This window comes from Microcaecilia unicolor, chromosome 3, assembly GCF_901765095.1.
Source record: "Microcaecilia unicolor chromosome 3, aMicUni1.1, whole genome shotgun sequence".
Classification (NCBI taxonomy): Eukaryota; Metazoa; Chordata; class Amphibia; order Gymnophiona; family Siphonopidae; genus Microcaecilia; species Microcaecilia unicolor.
In genome coordinates, this window is record NC_044033.1 from 357,332,409 (window position 1) to 357,351,002 (window position 18,594).

General features: G+C 44.0%; 1 protein-coding gene across 1 annotated transcript in view; it reads left to right on the forward strand.

Moving 5' to 3' along the window:
- Positions 1-18,594, forward strand: part of ECT2L (epithelial cell transforming 2 like) — a 118,455-nt gene that overhangs the window by 45,572 nt on the left and 54,289 nt on the right. The window contains exons 9-10 of the mRNA XM_030195521.1: positions 920-1,088; positions 13,909-14,037. Coding sequence (XP_030051381.1) covers positions 920-1,088; positions 13,909-14,037 — 298 coding nt within the window. The remainder of the gene's footprint in view (positions 1-919; positions 1,089-13,908; positions 14,038-18,594) is intronic.

Consider the following 18,594-nt stretch of genomic DNA (forward strand, 5'->3'; position numbering starts at 1 on the left):
AGACGAATCATCCATCAGTTGTCCTACATACCAAATGCCAGTTTTCTGCCACCTTTGCCAGTTTATAATTTTGCCATGAATTTTAAATCGGTGCCATATTAGTTGTAGACATTTAACTTTTGTGCATTTTTGCACTGACAGCTCAGCAGCACAGATATATGTATGAGTATTTGATTGTTCTGGAAAAAGTACTCAGCAACGGCATTTGCATCATGAAAACCCTGATAAACACTGTACTAATATAATCTTAAACTCACTAGAAAATAAAACACCTCAATTTACAATATATAGACACTTGAGAATGGAAGCCCTAAATATAAAGCTGCAATTCTCAACCTTTGTCACAAACCACATCTGAAAGAACTTTGATAGTTAATTTCTTTAAATCACAATTCTTAAATATAGATCTGGTTTTAGCCTTTACTTTAAAAGAACATGACTGAGTCAGACAGTAACGAAGACAGACCTAGGAGTGACGTCTCTCCAGACTCAGACTGGGCTGCATTCATACAGGGGGCAATTTTGAAAGGGGCTCCCTAACTTGGAGAAAAGAGGGGGATTGGGGTGGCTGGTCAAATGATATTTAAATGGGAAACTGAGAATTTCCTTTTAAAATTGCTTTTGTAGACCCGGAAACCTGCAAGCTCATAGTGTGGGCTGAAACCATCATGAAGGGTTACATATGCATTGTGATGGACTGCTCTCTCCTTTTCACAGCTAGTAGAAAAAGCTGATTGGGTACATTGCACATTTTTCCCTTTTCAGTACTTCACTTATTACCTTTTTAAAGTGTATCAAATTTTGCATCCAACTCGGAAGTACCATAATCTTTGCTTGTAACGGTTGAGTAGGATAGGCTTTAGGTCTTCTCCTTTTCCATGTTGATGTGTTACTTCATCGCTTGATTTTGTCATTGCAGATGGTTCTGGCCAGCATCAAACCCAATGTAGTTCCACTGGTGTATGACCACAGTGGGTTGACCCTGGAAAGTCTCTTTCACTACATAGAAAAAGCACTGGATGGCCGAAGAGCCAAGACGATAGGGATTATTGCTAATGGGGATTCTGGAGAAATCAATCTTCTTCAAGGTAGGAATCGGAGTACTTTGGATTTTGGGATAAATGATGATCTTTACCAAAGTTTTTGTCATATGAACTTTGGGCTTTTGTAAACCTGGCTCTTTCTTTGGCTTCCAAATTACAGATTTTGTAGTTTATATTTCCAGGTCCCATCCACATTATGGATTCGGGCCTTTTTTATTGGATTAATGTGATTGTATATGTTATTAAACTTGAAACCTGCTGTTTGGAAAAAGAGAAATCAGATAGATAAGGTGATGGCTGAAACCAGAAGGATACTTGGGTGAACAGGGAGAGGAATGGCCAGCAGAAAAAAGGAAGTGAGAGTGCCTCTGTTGAGACTTCATTTAGAATATTGTGTGCAATTCTGGAGATGCACCTTCAAAATGTTATAAACAGGATGGAGTCAGTCCCCAGGGTGGTTACTAAAGTGGTCAATAGTGTTTGTCACAAAGCATATGGGAATAGACGTCATCTAAATATGTATACTCAGGAAGAAAGGTGGGATAAGGGAGATATGATAGACATTTAAATACATCCATGACATAAACACACATAAAGCAGGCCTCTTTCAAAGGAAAGGAAGCTCTGGAGCAAGGGAGTCATAATAAAGGGAGTGAAAAGGGACACATTCAGGAGTAATTTAAGGAAAAGGTTATGGATATCTGGAACAGCCTTCCAGCTGAGATGGTAGAGATGAGGACAGTGAATTCAAGAAAGTATAGGATAAGCAGATAATGATCTCTGATGGAGAGGAAGGGATTATAAAGAATAGATGAATACTTGGTATGGATAGGCATACTATATTTCTGTGCTTCTGCCTGGAAGAAAGTTGAAATCTATTTGGTGGTTGGACCAGAAGTTTGACTGACTTGGGTGGGGGAGGGGGGCAGTGGCATCACTGACATTTTGGTAAGGAATAGGTGATCCAGAAAGCTAATGGGAGAACTATATCTTATAATTTTAAGTAATTGAGTTTGTATATTCTCTGAGGACAAGCAGGCTGCTTGTTCTCACATGTGGGTCGGCGTCTACGGCGGCCCAGGAACGGAAAATTCTTGCACAGCAAAATTAAAAAAGTTTTGTCAGAGCCTTCTGGCGGGCGAACCGTGCACACCGCGCATGCGCGGACGACTTCCCGCCCGTCAGGTGAGCATTCCCGCTCAGTTTTTTGTTGTCCGCGGTGAGGTGAAGAGGTTTTTTCCTGTTCACTTCACTGGCCCAAGAAAGAGAGTCTTTTGATGATTTGTTTATATTTCTTGTCTTTTATCGTTATTTGTTCTTTTTAAAAACAAAAAACATACATGGTATTTTGTCTTAGTTTTAACCACTCTCTAAGTTTTCTTTCTTTTTGACATGGCTGGCCTTAGGCCGCGCAGTCGGGTTTTTCCCCTTTTGTGCCTTTACTTTTTTGGCATGATTATGCCATTTAATTTTGCCGAAGCCGTTTTTCCTTCCATGTCATCGAAGACACCCCGCGGTTTCAAATGTTGTACTCAGTGCAACCGGACCATCTCAGATACCGATACCCATGCTTGGTGTATCCAGTGCCTTGGGCCTGACCATAGCCCAGCCGCTTGCAGTCTGTGTCTTCGCATGAAGAAACGGACCCAAGTGTCTCGAGAAGTCCGAGAGACGCTTTTTGGGGCTTGGTCCGGTCCTTCGACGTTGACATCGTTACCAAGGTCGGCAGCTTTGACATCGAGGGACGCATCGACGTCGGGAGCGAAGGTAATGGCTGCAGAACGACCAACTCGTGCTTGGAGCAGTGAGGCATTGAGTGGGTCTCCACCTCCTTTTATGCAGACCCCCCGCGACTGACCCTCATCGGACCCGGCCCCCAGGAGACATGAGGATTCCACGTCTTCCTCATCGGTACTGAGGAGTCTCAATGACGGGCGTCGAGCGATGGCGAAGAAGGACCGTCATCGTTCTCCTTCGACACACGGTGCCGGGAGCTCCGGGGCATCGAAGGATTCGGCACCCGAGAAGCATCGGTGCTGAGAGGATCGCTCTCCCTCTATTCAGGAGGTGCCGATGCGTCAGTCTAGCAGCCCGGTACCTGCTCCCGAGCCTCGACAGATTCTGCCACCAGCTGCTTTACCAACCCCGCAGCCTTGTCCGACGGCGGCTCTCGATGAGCACATCAGGGCCCTGCTTCCAGAGCTTCTGGAAGGATTGTTGCGCCAGTCTGCTTCAGTGTTGGGGATGCTTGCGCCTTCTGTACCGTCTGCTGCAGCAGCATCTGGCCCTTCGCCTGTGGTGAGGTCCCCAACCTTAGTGCCGCCTGTGGCATCGGTGTCGGCTGCCACCCAGGTCGACTCTCCTTCGACGTCGGTGGAGGAAGCTTCACTGTAGTCCAGACGGGCATCGACTTCTCGGCACCGCCATCGAAGATGTCGTTCCTTGGCGTCGAGGCAGGCTCAGTTTCAGACTGCTCTGAGGGATGTCTTGTCTGATACTGAAGATGAGCGTTCGTGGGAGGAAGAGGAGGATCTCAGGTACTTTTCTTCTGATGAGTCCTATGGGATTCCTTCTGAACCTTCCCCTCCACTAGAAAGGAGTGTCTGTCTTTTACCTCCTATGTCCGGGAAATGGCTGCGGTTATTCCCTTCCCTATGGAGATTGAGGATGAGCCCAGGGCTGATCCTTCTCCGCCTAGAGAGGCTGCAACGGCTCCTTTGCATAATGTACTGAAGGAGGTCCTTATGCAAAACTGGTCGTTCCCTCTGTCTAATCCCGTGATCCCGAAAAAGTCTGAATCCCAGTATTGGATCCACGGGGAGCCTGGATTGATGAAATCTCAGCTACCTCACAATTCCATGGTGGTGGACTCCACTCTCAAAAGAGCCAAGAGTACTAGGGACTATGCCTCGGCGCTCCCAGGCAGAAAATCAAGAACCTTGGACTCTTTGGGGAGAAAGGCGCATCAGGCCACTATGCTTGCTGCCAAAATCCAAACATGCCAGCATGAGCATCCACTTGCAGAACTCGGTGAGGCAACTGTCTAACTTGGTTGATGCACTCCCTCCAGAGCACAATGATGCTATGGATTCTCTCTCCTGCCATGCGTCTTCTGCTACTACCTCCTCATCTAGGAGGTTTTTTGGAGGGAAGAGGGGTGCTCCCTATTCCTATGCTAGGTGTAGGTACACTCCTGCTTCTCGGCAGCCTACCCAGGCTCAGTCCCAGCACGCTCATTCTCGTCAACAGTGTGCGCCTAAGGCCACTGCGGCTCCCCAGCAAAAGCAGGGGACGGGCTTTTGACTGGCTCCAGTTCAGCATAGCCTCAGTAAACGTGTCCGTACCGGACAACTTGCCGGTTGGGGGGAGGTTAATGTTTTTTCACCAAAGGTGACCTCTTATAACCTCCGACCAGTGGGTTCTTAAAATTGTCCGGTTAGGATACACACACAATCTGGAATCCAAGCCTCCAAATTGCCCACCGGGAGCTCAGTCCTACAGCTCCCAGCACAGGCAGGTACTTACAGAGGAACTCTCCGCCCTTCTAAAGGCTAGTGCGGTCGAATCCGTTCCACCAGGGGAAGAAGGGCTGGGATTCTATTCCAGGTACTTCCTTGTGCAAAAGAAAACAGGGGGGATGCGTCCCATCCTAGACCTAAGGGCCCTGAACAAATTTCTAGTCCGAGAAAGGTTCAGGATGGTTTCCCTGGGCACCCTTCTTCCTATGATTCAGGAGAACAATTGGCTATGCTCTCTGGACTTAAAGGATGCTTACACACACATCTTGATACTTCCAGCTCACAGGAAGTATCTTCGATTTTGGCTAGGAACACAGCACTTTTAGTACCGTGTACTGCCTTTTGGCCTGGCGTCTGCGCCCAGAGTGTTTACCAAATGCCTAGCTGTCGTCGCAGCATCGTTACACAGACTGGGAATGCATGTGTTTCCTTATCTGGACGATTGGCTGGTGAAGAGCACCTCGAAGGAGGGTGCTCTGGAGTCTATGCGAATGACTATTCGGGTGCTAGAGCTACTAGGGTTCGTCATAAATGATCCCAAGTCCCATCTCACCCCCATCCAAAAATTGGAATTCATTGGAGTGCTGTTGAACACTCAGACAGCTCTACTACTACTACTACTATTTAGCATTTCTATAGCGCTACAAGGCGTACGCAGCGCTGCACAAACATAGAAGAAAGACGGTCCCTGCTCAAAGAGCTTACAATCTAATAGACAAAAAATAAATAAAGTAAGCAAATCAAATCAATAAGCTCGAGCTTATCTTCCCAAGGCAAGGGCGGACAGCCTTCTGTCCCTGGTGTACATGGTTCGAGCGTCTCAGCAGGTCACGGCTCAGCAGATGTTGAGACTTCTGGAGCACATGGCCTCCACAGTTCATGTAACATCCATGGCATGTCTACATATGAGATCAGCTCAATGGACCCTAGCTTCCCAGTGGTTTCAAGCTGCGGGGAATCTAGAGGATGTAGTCCAACTGTCCACCAGCTTTTGGAATTCTCTTCAGCGGTGGACGATTCGATCCAATTTGACCATAGGGTGACCATTCTAAGTTCCTCAGCCAAGGAAAGTGCTGACGATGGATGCATCTCTCCTGGGGGTGGGGAGCTCATGTAGATGAGCTCCACAGTCAGGGAGCCTGGTCCTTTCAGGAAAAAGGTCTGCAGATCAACCTCCTGGAATTAAGAGCGATCTGGAATGCTCTAAATGCTTTCAGAGATCAGCTGTTCAACCGAGTAATCTTAATTCAGACAGACAATCTGGCTGCCATGTATTACACCAACAAGCAGGGGGGCACCGGATCTCGCCCTCTGTGTCAGGAGGCCGTCCAGATGTGGCTTGGGGCTCACCATCACGGCATGTTTCTCCAAGTCCCTTATCTGGCAGGTGTAAACAACAGTCTGGCCGACAGGTTGAGCAGGATAATGCAACCTCACGAGTGGTCACTGAACACGGGTGTAGTCCGCAAGATCTTCCGAGTGTGGGGCACCCCCTTGGTGGATCTTTTTGCCACTCAGATCAATCACAAGGTCTCTCAGTTCTGTTCCAGACTTCAGACCCACGATAGACTAGCATCAGATGCCTTTCTCCTACATTGGGGGACAGGCCTTCTCTATGTGTATCCTCCCATACCTCTAGTAGGGAAGACTTTGCTGAAACTCAAGCAAGACTGCGGAACCATGATCCTGATTGCACCCTTCTGGCTGCGTCAGATCTGGTTCCCTCTTCTTCTGGAGTTGTCCTCCGAAGAACCGTGGAGATTGGACTGTTTTCCAACCCTCATCACTCAGAACGAGGGGTCGCTTTTACATCCGAGCCTCCAGTCTCTGGCTCTCATGGCCTGGATGTTGAGAGCTTAGAATTCGCCTCCTTGGGTCTTTCAGAGGGTGTCTCCCGGGTCTGTCTTGCTTCCAGAAAAGATTCCAGGAAGAAGTCTTATTCTTTCAAATGGAGGAGGTTTGCCTGTCTGGTGTGACAGCAAGGCCCTAGATCCTCTTTCTTGTCCTACACGGACCCTGCTTGAATACCTTCTACACTTATCAGAGTCTTGCCTCAAAACCAACTCAGTAAGGGTTCATCTTAGTGCGATTAGTGCCTATCATCGCCATGTAGAAGGTAAGCCTATCTCTGGACAACCTTTAGTTGTTCGCTTCATGAGAGGTTTGCTTTTGTCAAAGCCCCCAGTCAAACCACCACCAGTGTCATGGGATCTCAATGTCGTTCTCACCCAGCTGATGAGAGCTCCTTTTGAGCCACGGAATTCCTGCCATCTGAAGTACTTGACCTGGTAGGTCATTTTCTTGGTGGCTGTTACATCAGCTCATAGGGTCAGTGAGCTTCAGGCCTTGGTGGGGCATGCACCTTATATCAAGTTCCATCATAATAGAGTAGTCCTCCGCATGCACCCTAAGTTCCTGCCTAAGATGGTGTTGGAGTTTCATCTGAACCAGTCAGTTGTCTTACCAACTTTCTTTCCCCGTCCTCATACCCGCCCTGGCGAACGCAGTTTGCATACCTTGGACTGCAAGAGAGCATTGACTTTTACGTGGAGCGGACACAGCCCTTCAGACAGTCTGCCCAGTTGTTTGTTTCTTTCGATCCCAACAGGAGGGGAGTCGCCATTGGAAAATGCACAATCTCCAATTGGCTAGCAGATTGCATTTCCTTCTCTTATGCCCAAGCTAGGCTGACTCTACAGGGTCATGTCATGGCTTATAATGTTAGAGCCATGGCTGTGTCAGTGGCCCACTTAAAGTCGGCCTCCATTGAAGAGATTTGCAACGCTGCAACGTGGTCATCAGTCCACACATTCACATCTCACTACTGCCTTCAGCAGGATAACCAACGCGACAGTCGGTTTGGGCAGTTGGTGCTGCAGAATGTGTTCGGGGTTTAGAATCCAACTCCACCCCCCTAGACTTATTTTTGTTCCATTCCAGGCTGCACTCTCAGTTAGTTGTTTATGGTTTCAGGTCAATCTTGTTATGTCGTTGCCGTTGCGAGGCCCAATTGACCAATGTTCATTGTTTTGAGTGAGCCTGGTTGCTAGGGATACCCCACATGTGAGAACAAGCAGCCTGCTTGTGCTCGGAGAAAGCGAAGATACATACCTGTAGCAGGTATTCTCCGAGGACAGCAGGCTGATTGTTCTCACAAACCCGCCCACCTCCCCTTTGGAGTTGTTGTTTGTTTATTATTTGCTTTTTGATTAAACTGAGCGGGAACACTCACGCGACGGTGGAAAGTTATCCGCGCATGCGCGGTGCATGCGCCAGAAGGCTCTGGCAAAACTTTTAAAATTTTGCTGTGGAAGAATTTGCCGTTCCTGGGCCGCCATGGACACCGACCCACATGTGAGAACAATCAGCCTGCTGTCCTTGGAGAATACCTGTTACAGGTATGTAACTTTGCTTTATCTTTCATTCAGGCAAGATATTATAAAGCATTACAGTTACAGCACTGCAGAAAATATGTTGTCACATCTGTTGTTAAAAGTTTTAGCGCCCTGTCCCATACAGAAATGTTAAGGGTAGCTTGCCTCAAAAGCTGAGATTTACTGCCCCAATGAGTGAAACTTTTCCAGTGGTGAGTCCAGGATATATATTTCCATCCCCTCCCCAACAACTCCCTCTCTCTTTGTTCTCAGTCTCTCCCTACACACACATGGGATTTAATATGGACATATAGAAAGTGATGCACATTGGGAAGAATAATCCAAATCCTAATTAAGTGATGCTAAGATCCACCTTAAGAGTTGGCATCCAAGAAAAAGATCTAGGTGTCATCGTAGACAATACACTGAAATCTTCTGCCCAGTGTGTGGCAGCGGCCAAGAAAGCAAACAGAATGCTAGGAATTATTAGGAAATGGATAGAAAATAAGACAAATAATATTATAATGCCTCTGTATCACTCCATGGTGTGACCAGACCTTGAGTATTGTGTGGAATTCTGGTCGCTGTATCTTAGAAAAGATATAGTGGAATTAGAAAAGGTTTAAAGAAGGTCCACCAAAAAAAAGGGGGATGGAACTCCTCTCATATAAGGAAAGGCTTAAGAGATTAGAACTCTTCAACTTGGAAAAGAGATGGCTGAGGCGGGATATAATAGAGTTCTACAAAATAGTGGTATAGAACAGGTAAACGTAAATCATTTTTTTCACTCTTGCAAAAAGTACAAAGACTAGGGGACACTTGAAGTTACATGGTACTACTTTTAAAACAAAAAGGAGGAAATATTTTTTCACTCAACGAATAGTTAAGCACTGGAACTCATTGCCATAGGATGTGGTATCGACGGTTAATATATCTGGGTTTAAAAAAGGTAATTGCCAAGTTCCTGGAGGAAAAGTCCATAGTCTGCTATTGAGATAGACATGGGGAAGCCACTGTTTGTTCTTGGAATCAGTAGCATGAATCTTGCTACTATTTGGGATTCTTTCAGATACTTGTGACCTGAATTGGCCACTGTTGGAAGCGTGATACTGGGCTAGATGGACCATTGGTCTGACACAGTATTGCTATTCTTATGTTCTTAGCTTCATGCCTCCCATTCCAGTCATGAGTTTTGAGTGCAGGACTCTAGAGATATTTGTGGACAAGTAAGTAGAAAAGAAGTAACTAATCACTATGATCCTGTATTTGTGAAGAGTGTCCTGCTGATGCTTAATGTCTTTGATGTATTATATTCAAATAATTTCTATTTAAAAACGATAGCTTCTTTAGCAATTTCAAAGTCTTGTGACCTAAAATGCCCAAGTTCATACAGAAGCTCCGTAGGGAATAAGCATTTAAACTCATGAGTTCCATTTGTTCTCTTGACTGTAAGCTCTCCTAACTAGAGTAGACTCTGCCTCCATTTGAGGTTAGTTACTGTTGAGAATGACACTAAGAGGGGAAGTTATCAATGTGGGCTGCTGTTAAGATGGGTTATTTTACCAGGAGTCATGCTATTTTAGCACAGTTTCCCATTTTATGCAATGAGACCCTGTTCTAAACTAGAACAGCTTCTGATAAAATAAACCGTCTTAACGGTAGCCCATGTTGATAACTTCTCCCCTAAAAAAAACTCCACCTGCAATGGCTACTTATAGGAAAACATATTCTATGGACACATCGATTTAACTGAATCTAACATACATTGTTCAAAAGTTTGACTTTGTTGTACTAATATACTGTAAGTCAAAATTTATTTCAGAAGATTGGTGATTCCTGGCTTTGTCTGAAGTGAAAACTGACAGAAATATTGTTATTCAAACAAAATAAAGTACATTGAAACATAGAAAATGATGACAGATAAAGGCCATATAGCTTATCCAGTCTGCCCATCCATATCTTCCTCCCCCTTAGAGATCCCACATGCCTGTCCCATGCTTTCTTGAGTTCAGATAGTCCTGTTTTCTCAGCAACCGCTATGAATTTCAAAGAGAAATTTTATGTACTTATTCAGTCGCAATACTTACATATTATTATTAAGCAACACTTAATTATTTTAAGCTATGTTGATGTTACTGACATTTTAACATTACTACCTAGCAATTTTTGCGCGTTAAAAATGTTTGAGTTAAACAAAATAAAATAATGTAATTCAAATGATACAATTATCAATGTGTCAGAATTTTGCAGTCACTGTGAATGCTCAAAGTGTCCACCCACAGCTTTAACACAGACCTTCAGTTGCTTTGGTGAGTTCTTAACTTGTCAATTGATCCCTGTGGCACACAGTCCAAGGACATCTGCAGTGCTTCCTTGAGTTTGTCGATTGTTTGCAGCTTTGGGTGGAGCTGGTGATAGGCCTCCAGCATTACTCCCCAGACAAAAGTCTCCATCACTATGATGTCATTAACAGTAAGATGGTACCCCAGTTTTTACATTTTTTTCAAATAAGGTAGTTTTACAGTGCAAACATTTTTGGTCATGCTAAAAAGTCTGTAACTTCACCGTGTTTAAAGGTAGTCTCATTCCACTTGGCACATAAATGTAGATGATAACAACAACAAATAAAGCTGTAAAATGTCATGATAAAATTCCAAGTGGTTGCTGAGAAAACAGCAAAAAAACTCTAAGGTGTTTTTTTTTTGCCTCACCCTGTATATGTGTGTATGTATGTATTCTGCCTAGCTGAAAGGTTCTTTTACTAAGCCATGGTACAATGTGACCTGCAGCAGTGTGAGCATGTCTTTTGAGTGTTCGCTGGACCATTTTTTATTGTGTCTAGGAAAAAGGGCCTTTTCTTAAGGGGTCGGAAAATGGACGTGTGCTAAAATTGAAACCAGCGCAGATTTAAAATACATTACAGCCTCTGTCTGAATCCTGCCATGATATAATGATCAGGGCAGTGGCGTAGGCAAGGGTGGGCCTGGGTGGGCCCACGCCTACCCACTTTGAGCTCAGGCCAACCCAGTAGCAGCACACCTATGATATGGCTGGCAGGGATCCCCAAGCCCCACCAGCCAAAAACTCCCAACAACTGTCCCTCCTGCATACCTTGTAAATAACATCTTTGCCTGCAGCGACTTATACATACTGCTCACACTGGCCCCACAGTCTTGCCTCTGATGTGTTCCCGCCTATCAGAAACAGGAAGATGCATCAGAGGGAAGGCTGTGGGGTCAACATGAGCAGTGTGCATTAGTTGCTGCTTGCTGCCAGTGAAAATCTGCTACTTAAAAGGTATGTGTGGGGAGATGGGATGTTTGAGAGACCATATAGCATGCAGGTGAGAGAGGAGAGACCAAATCACTTGTGGGACAAGGCAGAGTTCTTCTGCCCACCCATTTTGGACCCAGGCCCACCCAAAATTGGGTGTCTGGCTACGCCCCTGGATCAGGGACTGCTCTGTGTGTAACTACATTTCTTGGGAGAGGATTTTAGAAAAACACTTCTAAATCTAATTGGAGGCAAAGTGTGAGTCAGACAGAATCTTACTGAGGGAAAACAGAACAATAAAGTGAAGAATCCATACTGTGTTCTCTTTAAACGGTTGAGGCAGAGTCCACACCTTTCTGTCCCAGAGCATGGAAAAGAAAATAAGATGATACCTTTTTTATTGGACATAACTTAATACATTTCTTGATTAGCTTTCGAAGGTTGCCCTTCTTCGTCAGATCGGAAATAAGCAAATGTTGGTAGATGACAGTATATACAGTGGTGGAAATAAGAATTTGATCCCTTGCTGATTTTGTAAGTTTGCCCACTGACAAAGACATGAGCAGCCCATAATTGAAGGGTAGGTTATTGGTAACAGTGAGAGATAGCACATCACAAATTAAATCCGGAAAATCACATTGTGGAAAGTATATGAATTTATTTGCATTCTGCAGAGGGAAATAAGTATTTGATCCCCCACCAACCAGTAAGAGATCTGGCCCCTACAGACCAGGTAGATGCTCCAAATCAACTCGTTACCTGCATGACAGACAGCTGTCGGCAATGGTCACCTGTATGAAAGACACCTGTCCACAGACTCAGTGAATCAGTCAGACTCTAACCTCTACAAAATGGCCAAGAGCAAGGAGCTGTCTAAGGATGTCAGGGACAAGATCATACACCTGCACAAGGCTGGAATGGGCTACAAAACCATCAGTAAGACGCTGGGCGAGAAGGAGACAACTGTTGGTGCCATAGTAAGAAAATGGAAGAAGTACAAAATGACTGTCAATCGACAAAGATCTGGGGCTCCACGCAAAATCTCACCTCGTGGGGTATCCTTGATCATGAGGAAGGTTAGAAATCAGCCTACAACTACAAGGGGGGAACTTGTCAATGATCTCAAGGCAGCTGGGACCACTGTCACCACGAAAACCATTGGTAACACATTACGACATAACGGATTGCAATCCTGCAGTGCCCGCAAGGTCCCCCTGCTCCGGAAGGCACATGTGACGGCCCGTCTGAAGTTTGCCAGTGAACACCTGGATGATGCCGAGAGTGATTGGGAGAAGGTGCTGTGGTCAGATGAGACAAAAATTGAGCTCTTTGGCATGAACTCAACTCGCCGTGTTTGGAGGAAGAGAAATGCTGCCTATGACCCAAAGAACACCGTCCCCACTGTCAAGCATGGAGGTGGAAATGTTATGTTTTGGGGGTGTTTCTCTGCTAAGGGCACAGGACTACTTCACCGCATCAATGGGAGAATGGATGGGGCCATGTACCGTACAATTCTGAGTGACAACCTCCTTCCCTCCGCCAGGGCCTTAAAAATGGGTCGTGGCTGGGTCTTCCAGCACGACAATGACCCAAAACATACAGCCAAGGCAACAAAGGAGTGGCTCAGGAAGAAGCACATTAGGGTCATGGAGTGGCCTAGCCAGTCACCAGACCTTAATCCCATTGAAAACTTATGGAGGGAGCTGAAGCTGCGAGTTGCCAAGCGACAGCCCAGAACTCTTAATGATTTAGAGATGATCTGCAAAGAGGAGTGGACCAAAATTCCTCCTGACATGTGTGCAAACCTCATCATCAACTACAGAAGACGTCTGACCGCTGTGCTTGCCAACAAGGGTTTTGCCACCAAGTATTAGGTTTTGTTTGCCAGAGGGATTAAATACTTATTTCCCTCTGCAGAATGCAAATAAATTCATATACTTTCCACAATGTGATTTTCCGGATTTAATTTGTGATGTGCTATCTCTCACTGTTACCAATAACCTACCCTTCAATTATGGGCTGCTCATGTCTTTGTCAGTGGGCAAACTTACAAAATCAGCAAGGGATCAAATACTTATTTCCACCACTGTATAAGTGAAACATCAAAGCATTTCAGTGACAGTCTAACAGGATGGAGGTGGGTAGGTGAGAGATATGCATGGAAACATCAAAGCATTTCAGTGACAGTCTAACAGGATGGGGGTGGATGGGTGAGAGACAGGTAGATATGCATGGAGACAAACAGAGCATTACAATTTTATGGTTTATAATGGGCTAGAAAACCCAGATCTTTGTTAAGTCCTGTCTGGTGGGTGTCAAAATATTTGATCATTCTGACTTCAAAGGTCTTACATTCCTGTATTATTTTAAAGTTACCTTTCAGGGTTTTTTAAATTTCATATACCACTTGCAAACCCAAAAGCTATCAAAAATAACATTCAGGTACTGTAGGTATTTGAACCTGAGTTTGTACCTGAATAATAGAGGGTTAAGTTTCAGAGGAGACTTCATCTGACAAGAGAAGCCTGGTTTGTGCAGACCATTTGGAAAATCAGTTTCTAAAAATGAGGGACAGAATGAGGATGTAGAGGGAAATATTGGTATAATTGTTTATTACAAAATTAAGCTAATGTGAAATGGAAATCTGTGTGCTGGTTTATGCTTTGAATAGTTTGTGTATTTTTACATCTGTATTTTCAGGCTGTAGAATCAGTATCAAGAATGTTCTAAGCTCCGACGTCAGAGACTTTTGGGAGAAGGTGGGATGCTGTGTGGTACCAGAAGAGGAAGAAGGTGAAATCCACCTGTTTGTACCTCTTGCAGCCTCAGGTCAGCAGCTGTTTTCCTCCTCTTCCTCAGTGCTAGCCAACAAATAGGTTGCTTATCTGGAATACATTTTTTGATATTAAATCTTAATTTCTCACCCAGATAGGCTCAAGGATTACACTATGCTAGAATGAAAAGCATAGTTCAGGAGGTGATGTCATTTGGTGTTCTGAAAGTGAGGCAGATTATTATAACAGAGCACTTGCTAAACTTACATATATGAAGGTGGCAATCATACCAATTTTGTCCATATTTCCAATTGTCATGTGTTCCTGGCTTTAAGGACAACAGTTGGAAAGAAGTGTGATTCAGATCCTCTGTGTGAGCCACCATTCAGAATTCTTTCTTCTCTACTACTACTACTACTACTACTACTACTTATCACTTCTATAGCGCTACAAGGCATATGCAGCACTGTACACCATACACGAAAAGACAGTCCCTGCTCAAAGAGCTTACAATCTAAATAGGACAGGCAAACAGAACAACCAAGAGGTAAGGGAATTAAAGAGGTGGGGATAAGAGGGTACAGGGCAAGTTAGTAGTGGTTAGGAGTCAAAAGCAGCGATAAAGAGGTGGGCTTTTAGCCTGGTTTTGAAAACTGCCAAAGACGGGGCTAGATGTACAGGCTCGGGAAATCTATTCCAGGCGTGAGGTGCAGCGAGATAAAAGGAACGGAGTCTGGAATTAGCAGTAGAGGAGAAGGGGACAGACAAGAGAGATTTATCCACAGAACGGAGTACCCAAGGGGGGGGGCATAGGGAGAGACAAGAGTGGAGAGGTACTGGGGAGCGGCAGAATGAATGCACTTATAGGTCAGTAAGAGAAGTTTGAATTGAATGCGGAAACGGATAGGGAGCCAGTGAAGTGACTTGAGGAGAGGGCTAATGTGAGCATAGCGACTCTGGTGGAAAATGAGTCACGCAGCAGAGTTTTGGACTGATTGAAGAGGGGAGAGATGGCTAAGTGGGAGGCCGGCGAGAAGCAGGTTGCAATAATCTAGGCGAGAGGTGATAAGAGTGTGGATAAGGGTTCTGGTAGAGTGCTCAGAGAGGAAGGGACGGAGTTTGCTGATGTTATAGAGAAAGAAATGACAGGTTTTGGCAATCTGCTGAATGTGAGCAGAGAAGGAGAGAGAGGAGTCGAAGATGATCCCAAGGTTGCGAGCTGATGAGACAGGGAGAATGAGAGTGCCATCCACAGAAATAGAGAAAGGGGGGGTGGAGGAGAGGTGGGTTTAGGGGAAAGATGAGAAGCTCTTATATTAAATCTGGTGTGCTCTGACCACTTGGGCTGCATGGTTTGTGCCCATCTAGCAAGAGAGAAACATGATGGCAGAAAACAACTGCCATGCCCATCTAGCCCTTACCTATTGCACTAACACAGAGACCCTGCTTGCTTATTGATTTTACCGTAACTTTCCCAGTGCTAAGGATTCTCTCTGTGTTTGATCTTAATTTTGTATGTGGTCTTGTGTGCCATCTAGCACATGTTATCAGGTATTATGTTTTAATAAATTAAATGAAATGTTCCTACTTGAGTTCTATTACAATCTTTGCATCCTTTACCACCTCTAGCAGCCCAGTCCAAAACTGATTGCATCTAATGTGAGTAACTACTGTCCTATTGCAGCCACTCCTCTATTTGTTAAGATCATGGAGGGTTATGTGACTGAGCAATTAGACTGTTATCTCCAAACATTTGACATTCTGCACTCCTCTCAATCAGGTTTCAGGAAAAACTACAGTACCGAAACTGTTGTCAACCTTGATAACCTATGCTAAGGAATTGCATTGCAAAGGACAGTGTGCAATTCGATCTAAGTAGCACTTTTGATTTGGTGGATTTTGAACTGATGACCACATCCTGAATCATTTTTGTATTCAGGGTTTGGTCCTATCTTGGTTCAATGGTTTTTTGACAAACCACTATTACACTGTCAGGAAAGATGGGTCTTTTCCCAAATGATGGAGTCCTTTAAGTGGTGTCCCCCAGGGCTCCCCTCTTTCTCCTTCGCTTCTCAACTTACTTTTGCAGTCCTTAGGTGTTATTCTTGACCAAGCTAAGATGAAACACTTTATTTACGCAAATGACATTACAGTAATCTTATCTGTCTCTCAACTCTGGTCTGATACGCTATCCTTTATCAGAACTTGTGTTTCTTTAATACACAATGGGTCACATTTCATAGGCTTAAACTAAACAAGAGTAAGACTAAGGGCCCTGACTGTTTACTAAGCCATGCTGTAGGCACACAAACGTTTTAACGTATGCTAAAAATTAGCACACGCTAATGCTAGAGACATCCATAGGAATATAATGGGTGTCTCTATCATTAGCACATGCTAAAATGTTAGCGTGTCTACAGCGCAGCTTAGTAAGTGCCTTAAGTTCTTATGGTTGGGCCCCAAATCAGATTCAAGGTATGTTGTCCCTAGTTTTGGAGGGTAATCAGTTTTCTTTGGATCTTCATTAAAAAATTCTAGGAGTTGAAGTAGATCACCTTGACTATGCAGTTTCATACCCAATTGATTATTAAGCATTCTTTGCTAATAATGAGAAAATTGAGGATTTTTAGAATATATTTTATTTTGAGGCTTTCAGACTCCTGGTCCAATCCATGATTCTTCCTAGATTGGACTACTGTAACCTAATATTAGCGGTTTGTTCAAAATCATTGATCCATCATTTACAGTTAGTACAAAACTCTGCTGTTAGATTGATCTTTGGACTAGCCTGATTTGAACCACTTCAACTGCACTATTCCAGCCTCCATTGGCTTCCTGTCACTGAGTGAATACAGTTCAAGTTGTGCATTAATTCTTCTAAAATTCTCAGTGGAGAAATTCCAAACTATATGCTATATTTAACATCTTTGTTTCTTGGCCCCTCTTCTAGATATGATACTTGTAATAACCTGTTTCAATTTAAATTTCCAATGTTTAAGAACTTAAAATCAGTTAAGCATCTCACTCTGTCTATTCAGCACCAGCTAGCCAACTTTTGGAATCAACTCCAAATTATATCTGAGATCTTTGCTTCAGAAAGCATCTAAAAGCTTTCCTATTCAATAAGGCAGGTGTATGAAGTAAGTGGTTATTATAGGTTATTTCTCTGTTTCTGCTGACTGTAGCTCCTAGACAACTGGTCTAGCCTATCCATCTTTGAACTGTCACCATCTTCATACCTTTCCAAAACAATATCACAAACCTACAGGACAAAATAAAAAAAGGATTGGACCTCATGGAAGAATAGGCAACAACTTTCAAACTCAAACTGAACAGAGACAAAACCAAATTCCTAGTACTGTCTAACCCACACAACCCTATATCCTACCAAACATTCACACTCAACCAACAAACATACCACATCAAAGCACAACTTAAAATACTAGGAATTATTCTTGACAAACACCTAACACTGGACAATCAAATATCAGCAGTAGCATCAAAATGCTTCAGAACACTATGGAAACTGTGAAGAATAAGAGACTATTTTCCTAGGCAATCTTTCCAGATACTGGAACGATACTACCACAACTAGACTACTGCAATGCAGCATACATAGGGTGCAAGGAAAACATACTAAAATCTCTGCAAACAGTCCAAAGCTTGGCAGCAAGACTGATTTTCAAGAAATTGAAATATGAAAGAGCAACCCCACTGCTTGAAACACTACATCAGCTACCAGCTGTTCTAGGAGCTGATCCCTCTGTAATCTACTGTAATTCCATCAAGATTTTTCACCATCTCCCCAAGTCATTCCCCGTTTATTTACCCTGAGTTTCCCCCCTTCTTTTCTTTGAGAGTTACAGTTTTTCCTTTCAACTGGGCTGAGGTTCTGGCCATCTCCTTGCCTCTGGAGTGGCAACAATTCTCTTCTAAGCAGTTGAACTGTAAATTGGATTTTCTTTGTTTAATTTGAATGCTACATTAAAGAAGATTTGCTTAAGAATTGAGAATCTACTGGTAAAGCTTCTACTTAGGGATGGTTTAAGCTGGCTGTTTAGCTACACTATACTTTACCTAGAACAGTACAATATTCATGAGATATTTGCATGCACTGCCTCCACTGCATGCAGATCTCTCTCATGAATATTCAGTGTAGATATCCCAAATACCTGACTTACGGGGGTGCCTCCAGGACCAGGTTTGGGAACCACTGGTCTATGCAATATACATGTAGATATTCCCTGGGGATGGAGGTTGGGCAGATTTGTGAGATACAAGTGTATGTCTATTTGCTGACGAAATTCAACAACCTCCTGTCACTTTTGCAAGAGCGCTGGAGAGTCTCAACACCCTGCGGGCCTATCTGGAGGCCACTGGATGTCAGTGCTATGACAGTTTTTACCATCTGGCAGACACAATCTATGGAACTCACAGACACAATAGTGTACAGAGGACTAAGACTAATTACTTCAAGTAAGCCTAATGTCAGTTAACGGAGACTGTATACTGTACATATAATAAACAGTACTGTACATATGTTTATCAGATTTCAAGCTTCTTTGGGTCACAACGATTAAGTGCGTGCTCCGGTTAACTGCATGTATTTCTT